Genomic DNA, 9,748 nt, shown 5'->3' with positions numbered 1-9,748 from the left:
CTCCGCCTTCGTGGCCACGTACGCACAAATTGCGCCTTTCCATAGGAACTGCAGCTTGGACGGGGCTCGCTCGGCGCGCCCGGGCTCTCGGAGGAATCCCATGGGGCCCTAGCAGCCCGGCCGGACGGGCACCTGGAGCAGCAGGACCTGCCTGCCCTCCGGCGGGTGGCACTTGGTGGCGTGCCGCGCCAGGCCGGGCGCGCTGAAGAAGGTGGCGGGGCAGTGCTTGCAGGGGAAGCCCTGCGGCTCGCCGCCCGCCGCGCCGCCCTCGGGCTGCGCCGCGGGCAGCAGCAGCTCGTCGCGCACGGCGTGCCACAGCCGGTGCTTGTCCCTGATGTCCGCCGAGGGGAAGCGGGCGCCGCAGAGCGGGCAGGCGAAGGCGAGCGGCCCCCGCTGGGGCGGGCCGCAGGCCGCCGCCCGCGCCGCCTCGTGGGTGCCCAGGTGCTTGCGGAGGTAGGCCTGCCGCCGGAACCGCTTCTGGCAGCAGGGGCAGGCGAAGGCCGCGCCCGCGCCCGCGCCGCCGGCGCTGTCCGCGGCGCCGCGGTGCTGACGGGGCGCCGGCGCCGGCGCCGGGGCGGCGCCGCGGGGCCGCCGCTCGGGGCTGTTCTCCTTGCCCGGCGGGGCGGCGGCGCCGTCGGCGCTGGGGCCGGGCCGTGGCTTGTGCCAGCGGCGGTGCGAGGCCAGGTTGGCGGGGCAGCTGAAGATCTTGTGGCACTCGGGGCAGCGGTACTCGACGCGCACGATGCGCGAGCAGCGGTGCTGCGCCAGCGCCAGCGGGTCCGCGTACTGCTCCTTGCACAGCTGGCAGATGAACTCGCCCAGCGGCGTGCGCCCCGCCGGCGGCGGCCCCGACCCCGGCCCCGGCCGGCCCTCGGGCCCTTCCTCCTTGATGCGCAGCCCCAGCACGGGCGAGGTGGTCACCTCGTCGGCGAAGCTCAGCTTCCGCGTGGCCTTGGCCTTCTTGGCCGGCGCCTTGGCCCTCGAGGGCCGCTTCAGCGCGGGGCCCGGCGGCGCGGCGGGCAGCGGCGTGCGGGGCTGCAGCAGCAGCTTCTCGGCCGGCGGGAAGGAGGCGGCCAGCGGGAAGGACTCGGCGGACGCGGGCGAGCTGAGGCACCGCTCGAAGAAAGCCGCGCGGGGCCCCGCGGCGCTGCAGGGCCCCGCCGCCCCCCAGCCAGCCGGCGCCTCCGGCGGGGCGCGCCCGGGGCTCCCGCCGCCGCCGCCGGGCGGCCACGGCGCCGCGACGGGCGCGGGCGCGGGGCAGGCGGCGACGGCGGCGGCGGCGGCGGCGGCGGCGGCAGCGCCCTCCTCCTCCTCGCCCTCCTCCTCCTCCTCCGCCCCCTGCCGGGCGGCGAGGCTGCCCCCGGCGGCGGCGGGCGGCGGCGGCGGCGGCGGCGGCGGCGGCGGCGGGTCCCGCTCCCGAGGGCGCGCCCGGTAGGAGCCGCCGGGCCGCCGGCTCCGCTTGACGAGGAACCCGCGCGGCATGGCGGGGCCGGCGCGGGGCCGGCGCGGGGCCGGGGCGGCGGGAGCGCGGCCGCCGAGCCCGCCTCGCCTTTATACCGCGGCGCCGCTGCCCGCGCGGCGCCGCCTCCCCCGGCGCGGCGGCCAATGAGGAGTTGGGGCCGGCGCGGGCGGGAGGGGCGCCGAGGGGGCGGCCGGGCCGCGCCGCGCTCCCCGCCGCCCCCCGCCGCTCCCCGCCGCTCTCCGCGGCCGGCGGCAGGCGGAGGTGCCCCGCCGCCGCCGCCGCCGCTCTCCCGCCCGGCCCGGCGCGGCCCAGCGCGGCGCGGCCCGGGCAGGGTAGGTGGAGCGGGCCGAGGCGCTGCCGCGACGGCGCGGCCGCAGCGGGAGCCCGACGCGGACGGGGAGCCCGCCCGCACCGCACCGCACCGCACCGCTCCGCACCGCCCGTGCGTGGCGGCCGCCGCCGGGAGGAGGGGGCAAACAGCGGCGCGACGGCAGCGTGTGCGGGAGCTGCCCGTGGGGGTGCACAGCGGGAGCGCTGACCCCCGGCGGGGCTGGGGGAGCCTGCCCGGCCCGCCCTGCCCCTGGGGAGAGCGCGGGGCGGCGTGCACAGCTGGGCGCACAGCTGGGCGCACAGCTGTACTCTTCTTCAGCACCTCCAGATCAAGAGTTTTTCCACAAGCAGCAAGAAAGATGTTGGACTAGGCTGAGGCCCCCATGCGAGAGCAGAATTTCCTCTCCTGCTCAAAATGCTAAATCATTTATCTGTGTTATTCCTGTGACTATAGTGCCCCAGCAGCTCCGCTGGTGGGCGGTCTCTAGAGCACAGGAGGGAAGTAAGCGAGGTTGAGTTGCAGTGCAACAAATTGCAAAAGAGCCAAAATCTCCCTCCGCCCTCTCCGCCCCTGCAGCCTCCCGTCCCCGGCTGCATGGCCCATTTGCGGATAGCATGTGTCTAGGGACAACTTGCACATCGATGAAGCAGACTAGTAGTGACATTTGCTAATTCACTAACCTATTTTGAATGCTGTTTACTCAAGTAGAGAATAAAGTACAATAGCAGCACTTTGTCAACAGCCCCTCCAGCCCTACTTTATATTATGTCAGCATCTCTCTTTTTGTTCACTCTTCTATCTCAGATCAGTTTTGAAGACAGGACAGACCTGTCCTGTGTGGAGACCTGCTGCTTGTGGTATGCACAAGATGGCCTGCTGTTGAACATGAACACGGTAAAGCCTTATTCCATTTCTTGTTCAGAAACAGATACCCCAAGCCATGTCAGTGCAGTTGGGCTGACCGCACAGGGAACATCCTCTAGCAGAAGCATTTATAGAGCACAAGGAGAAAGGGAAAATCAGCACATCAAGATCAAGGGTTTTTTTCAGAAATGTCAAGAAAAATTTGAGGTCCTCATGCAAGAACAGGATTTCCCCCACCTGCTCAAAATGCTAAAACACTTGTCTATGTAGTTGCTTTGATTATAGCACCTCAGCAAATTCCTAATCATGTTTTACATTACTCTCCTCTTCCATTTTTCTCCATTTTCATTGTTGCACTGAGTTTTAGATTAGATTATGAAGTCTGTGGGCCAGAGAGCAACCAGTGATAGTACGAACTATTTTATTTGGAACCAATGATGAACCACGTTGCAGCAAAGTTAAATCACTCCACTGACTGCACAGTTTTTTCCTAATATTTGATTTGACCTTTGTAACTGGAACTTCCCAGTTACATTTCTCACTGAGTAACTGTATCTCTGATTACATAGTCACTATCTTAGACTGTTCTCCAAGCAGTTCATAAATAGTTCTTTCAGTTTCTCCCTGTAAGTGGTTTCCCATAATCATTCATTCACTTTTGTCATACCGCAAAAAACATCTGTTGTAGGGACGTCCAGCTTCACTTCTGTCCTGAGGGGTGAGGAACCAAATAATGCATTTTCTTATTTACCTGATTAGGCATTTTCCTACTTACAGAGGAGTAGCCATAGGTGAAGTTAGTGCCAGGTGGACAGCAGGTGCATTGAGTGCACTTACTGGGATGCCAAACATTTTTCCAATAAAAGCTACGTAATCTGGAGGCTGGAGTTGCGTGGGGGGGGTTGTTAGCCCTGTCGTGGTCAGGACTGACGTGGCTTAGAGGTCACAGGAAGGCTGCGGGGTAGTTGAGGCTCTCCCCTCCCGGAGTAGCAGAGGTCAAATCCACCACTCCAGAGCAGCCTGGGGTGGCAGCACCTCCTCCAACAGGTGGGGTGGGACCCAGAACTGAAGAGCCCGTTCATCTTGTCATTGGTCCTATAACAACAGTTGCCGATTCCAGCAGATCTTTTGGAAAAATACTGGCAAATTTGTTTTGGGGTTCTTAATGTTGTGGCCGCTTTGTGATTCATGTCTGAATTCATCTCAGTGCTTTTTTCCCTACCCTGCCCCATTTCCACTGCTGGCGTCTTGTTGCTTGGCTCCCATTTATGGTTTCTTTATAGATTACTTCACCTCCCCATTCACAAGTGAATTTAACCATGGTAACTGTCATTACAGTGGGCACTGTGAGTTTCTAAGCTTTCTGAATTGTTCCATGGCTTTATGCTCTTGCCTTCAGCTTTTAATCCTTTCAAAATATTTATAATTACAAAACTTCAGATAATTTAAATATTTAAGTCTCCCTCTCCCAAAAAAAAGAATTCTGTGGAAATTTGGTGGATTTTCTTTTTCCATTGAACTTCCATTAGCCTCATTACACAGCTGTGAGTGCAGCACTTAACCCATCTGAACATCTTATGGGGGGGTGGGGGGGGAACAGGACCCGTTTAAGGCTGAGGGTTTTCTAAGCAAGAAACTGAGCAATGTGAGGAGAACTGACTAATTTAGAGACTGACCATACAGTGTTCTCTAGAGCCTGGTAAGATTAGGTTAGTCCTGATCAAACATGTTGGTAAAAGATTTCTCCTAGAGTAATGCTCATCTGGTATCTTCACTTATGTATCAGGGTCATTCTTAGATGACCTTGGATTAGCCAAGAGGTTAATCCCATAGTCATGGAAAACCAAACTTCCAGCTGAAAAGCACAATAACTAATGAGTCTAGAGGAAAGGACACAGTCTCTCCCAAGGAACCAGCAGGGATTAAAACGTGGGGAAATAGTTCCTTCTGTTCTTTGCTTCCTCAGACCATTCCCTCCTTTCTGGTTTAGTTTACATGCTGATATATCCAGGAACTGGAAGCATGACTTGTGTGCCGCTACCCAGCTTTGCAAACACAGTCTCTCTTCCTCCCATTCGGCAGGAGTTTCCCGTCTAATGTTAATGTACTTTTACCATTGTTTACAACTTTCCTGATAAAATAAGCCTATATCAGACCCATTCAAGCACTTATCAAGATTCAGAGTTCAGGTGCAATGATAGTTGAACCAGCCTCCTTAGGACCTTCTCAAGCCATCACAAACTTCAGATTCCTCTAAATATCTTCCACAGTCAAAAGCTGACACTAAACAGAAATGATTGAAAGTGCGTTTGGGAGGAAACTCAGTTAAATTACTGAGGGGAGTTTCCCAGCAAAGCCCCGGGCAGCTCGTGCCCGCGTGGCTCGGGACAGGGCTGCCCTCGCAGCTCCAGTGCGCACGGCAAAATCGGTGATTGTGAGCGGCAGCAACTCAGTTGCAGGACAGAAATCGCATCTCTGACAAACAGCCACATTTGTAACTCTGCCAGGCTCTGTAGGCTGGGACTAACACCTTGCGTTACACCTGGTAACGGACTGGGAGCCTGCGCAGACAATGGAAAAGAAGTGTAATATGTTCGCCGAATAAACATCGTTAAGCAAGCAGGCAGCCGCATTTGATGTTTCTGAACATCTTTGGGCATAAACAGAAACAGGAGTGTGTGACAGCAATCCTGGCCAGCAGGGAGAAGGTCTTGTGTGAGGTCTGGTTCTCAGAGAAAAGGCTGAAAACGCTTTTGGAGGCTGAGGGGGCAGAAAGAAAAAGAGAAGTGCCTTTGGCCACTTAATAAAAGAAAATAATGACAACTTTAAGAAATAAGAGTTAAAAATAAAATAGAAAGGAACTATAAGCAAAGGATTAAAGAGCATTTCTCTCCTTCATGTTTCCCCTCCCCACCACAAAAAAATTGTTGTGGTAAATTTTTAGCCCATCCAGTTTTTTATATTTTGGGATTTCGAATAAAGTTGACTTTCAAATCTTCCCTCAACATCTGGTTTATAATTAAAGAACCAGTAAATAGAAGGGAGACACAAGCAGCCTCAGATGACTGTCCTTGATACATGGCTCTATAACAATATAGCTAGATGAGCGATACCACCCTGAGGCTCGAGCACTCACACAAACAAAATACAGGCTGTTTTTGGTGGCAGCACAAGCCATTTAATCTTCCCTGTAGAAGTAGGCTGCCAATTATCTTGCTGCAGTTGGGGATTTGATGCTGGTGATAGACACTGAAGGAAATATCTGCATTACGAGGATATGTGTTGTCTAGTAGAACTGACCTTGCTGGTACGTTAATTGTGTTTTGTTTTACCTGAGGACAATCTGCCTCAAGGGAAATATTATGCTAACAGCTGCTGTGTTTTCTTTATTGCTCAAATATTAACAAAAAAGGTTTACATAATAGGAGGCTTGAAGCACTCTGTTCTGTGAAGGTACTCGGACTAGAGGGATTTTAAAACACTATGGAAACGTTCACCTTGCTCCTTTTTGGCAAACAAAGTTACAGTGTGAATGTCGCGGCGCCGCCAGCACTGAGCAGAGGCGGTGAGGCCAGCGACGCCGCAGCCTGGGGAGGACCCGGAGCGGCGCCGGCGGCACCGCTGCGCCCCGTGAGCTCTTGCCCACCTCGGTCTGCAGCCGCGGTCCCGGGGCTGCCAGGCCCCTGGCTGACAGTCCCACACTCGTATGAGCCATCAAAGAGCCTGGATGGGACCACTCTGGCTTTCATTATCTCATTACTGACTTCAGCTAGTGTCCCACAGGCTGAAGCCATTTGCCATTACAATTTTACTTGTAATGGAGCTATTTATTGATCTTGCTGTGTTATAAAATTGGAAGCTTTGGCATCCTTCGGCATGAGATACTCAGCAGCCTGTTTTCTACAGTCATCTTTATATGTTGTCATTCACTGAAAAACATACTCCTTTTGCAGAAGAGTTACGGTTATTGTATGAATAGCAATGGTGGCCTTCAAGGGGATCAAGTCGCAGCTGTGCTACATTCGGCCATACATGCAGCCAGGCAGAGGGGTCTGGGTGCAACGAGCAGAGCAACCCAAGAGACACAAGGCGGGAGCACGATGTGGGGGCAGAAGGAAGCCGCTGGCTGGCTTTCTCCACCAGCGCAGTGTCCTGGGGGACAGCACAAGGGCAGCAGCAGCACCGCAGTCACAGATGGGGAGAGGGGAGTCGCAGGACGCTCCTTGCTTGGTGGCTGCCAGATTGGCCTAGCCGTAACATCAAACCTCTCTTTTCCGTACCTGTCTCAGGGCAGCTCACCACGGGAGGACGAACTGCCTGTGCCTCTCTGCCATGACCACGGGGGAAGTCTAGCCAACTAGCTTAAACAAATCCCTAACTTTTAAAAGTTAGGGATAGACTTAGGTGAGTTGAACCTTACCCAAGGAGCTGGGATATGACACCTACATGGATTGTGCTGCTACTGTTGCAGTTTACTTCCGAATAAAATACGGGCCCTGGCTCCCAGCCTTTCTCCCTGGACCTCTAGGCAGCCTGGCAAGTGCCTGTTTTGCCTGTAGCCATGTAGCTAATAGGAGCTGTATTTCTGCCCCTTGTGCCTTTGGCAACAGCAAAGGCAGTTGCCATTTTGCAAATGACTTTGGAACTCGATACTAAAAAGCTAAAAAAAAAAAAGCTATCTCCTGTCCTCAGAAACATCATCTTCGTTCCTTCTTCCTGTGTTGACTGAACAAACCTGAAGCAAATGGGCTTTGTTTTTAATACACAGCACTGAGCATATTCCGGTTGTTTCCATGGGGTTCCCAGCCTCCTAGAACTAGCAAATTTGGGCACATTTCTGTTGCTTTTTTTCTCCACACTGTGCTGCCATCATCTGACCTCCTTATCTGCTCTGTGCTCCTGAGCCCTCTGATGGGGAAAAAACTCCTGGGGAAAGTGTTATAATAAACTAACACCAACTGCCTCCAGAATATTCCTCTGCCGTAGAGGGGGGGAATGAGCAAAGCCCTACGGCTGGTGCCTCGGACCTTTCCCACATAGCTGCTCCATGGCACCCTGTCTGAAGGAGAGAAGGAGAGAAAAACAATAGAGGAAGCTGACTGGAAACAACTGCACAGAAGAGCACCCTATAGAAACAAGTAGGAAAGCTGCATTTCAAGGACATAAAGCACATCTGAGTTGGGTACCTGCATCTCACAAGAACAACAAAGAGGGCAACAGCTCCAGTAAGGAAATAACTCACGTCACTCATTTCAGTGCATGAAATATAAAAAACAAGGGAAAAGAACAAGGAGTGCTGATCCAGACACCTGGCTGCTCTTTTTAAAAAGCACATGTCCAAGCTCTGCCATCAGAGTGGACTAGCTGAACACAGGGGGACTATCAGCCCAAATCAGAAATCATTATCTTTTTCAAACCAAATAACCGAACATCAATCATTGTTTCAAAAATATTTTTCCAGTTAGGAACTACCTATGTTTATTTCAGAGTCAGACAAAACACAGGGACTTCAAAAAAAAAGCATCAGGCTCTAAGTACTGCAGATGCAAATGATCACTGGCAGTTGCCATGCAAGATGCTCCAAATACATCTGCTTTGCTTCTTTTGTGACATTTGGTTAAAGTCTTGCTATCCTGACTATTAATCAAAGTGTTTGGAGGCGAGCCCCAAATTTCACTTATCCTTCCCAAGTTCACCAGCTCAATACTCCTCCTCCTCCAAATATGTTTTGCTATAAATTACTGGCACTGTTTCTGTTGATAGTCAACATAATCAAACATTTGTAAGCATGCTGTCTCTTCAATCTGTTCAGTTGATGCACTTTACCTGATCTTTCATTAAAGTAATCAAAACACTTGCTGTGCCGCATCTAATGAATGTTGCATGTATGATTAAGTACTTTCATTCATATTGCAAGTTTGATTTAATGTAATCTGCCTTTCAGACAGCCATTAGCCTAGCTCCTGCGTGAATTCGATTAATTGGCTGAATTCTTCCAGATGTCCATTAAGTATTACAGGAATTTCTATGTAAAAACAGCAGGGACTGTCTAGCAGAGAACCAAACAATGATATGTTATATTGCTGCCATGACTTACAAAAAGCTGGATTCATTTTCATTAATAAAACATCTGTACTCCTGCACAGCTATGCATCAAGATGCATTTATTTTATATGTTTATTTCTCTTATGACTATAAATAGATAGTTAAACAGAAGCACAGTATGTTCAGTTGGAAGATACACAAACAGAAATGTATTTGAAATGGAAATAGAAATAAAGAATAGCTGAGTTAATACTTAAAGTAAGTATTAGGCATTGTTAACAAACAAGGCAGTGACTGTTAGAGCTGCATGATAGGCATTTTGTTCAGACACTTATGAATCTGCAGAATAACTGGCTCCTGGGTTGAAATGCTCTGTGCCTTTACAAGGAACTTCATACCTTTAAATGCAAGCAAAAAAACAGTCCAACATTTTTAAATGGCAGGGGATAAAGAGAAAAATTGCCATTATAATAAACAATTCTGGTAAAGTCTTTCTTCTTAATGCTCAAAATGGGGATTTTCTCTTTTTTTCTTTCCTAAAGCTGTGGTTTAGAGAGGAATCACTCTTTTCCTAAAAAGCAAAGACCCTAGTTTTGACTTCGGTGTCTGCTGTACTGAGCTCGTGCAGGGGATGCTGGTGCTTTGGGGGGGGCAGGAGGGGGAATGCCGGCCTACACATGCAAAGTTCATTTAACTTTGCACTAAAGTGCCCAGATCCAGGAGTGTCTTCCCAAAGATCATGGGCAACCTCTGTGCCTGCCTGCCCCTTTTGCTTCCTTCCCCAAATGCCCTTCCTCTCCGTGGAGCATGAGCGTGGCGCTGGGACCCCCGAAGGGCAGACCCAAGACACTTGGCAGGAATTTCACTCTGGCCCTGTGAAACGCAAAGTGTCTCCTGTTATGGCTGCAAATTCAGCACAGCTTCATTTTCAGACTGTGCTGTAAGGCACCGCAAAGTTAGCGAGCAATAAGTATATACCTGAAACTCTGTGTGTACTAATGTGCTGTGCTGAGGCAGAGGCTGATGAACAGCAAAGCCACAGCACT

The 9,748-nt window shown here is 52.5% G+C and overlaps 1 protein-coding gene across 1 annotated transcript; it reads right to left on the bottom strand.

Moving 5' to 3' along the window:
* Positions 1-64: 64 nt before the first annotated feature.
* On the bottom strand, positions 65-1,482 carry INSM2 (INSM transcriptional repressor 2). Its single transcript, XM_067295594.1, has one exon. It carries the CDS (start codon positions 1,480-1,482, stop codon positions 109-111), a length of 1,374 nt encoding a protein of 457 aa, XP_067151695.1. The 3' UTR covers positions 65-108.
* Positions 1,483-9,748: the final 8,266 nt, after the last annotated feature.

The sequence above is a fragment of the Apteryx mantelli genome, chromosome 4 (genome assembly GCF_036417845.1).
Source record: "Apteryx mantelli isolate bAptMan1 chromosome 4, bAptMan1.hap1, whole genome shotgun sequence".
Taxonomy (NCBI): Eukaryota; Metazoa; Chordata; class Aves; order Apterygiformes; family Apterygidae; genus Apteryx; species Apteryx mantelli.
The sequence above is the reverse complement of the archived record's forward strand: the minus strand, read 5'-3'. Positions and strand labels throughout refer to the sequence as shown.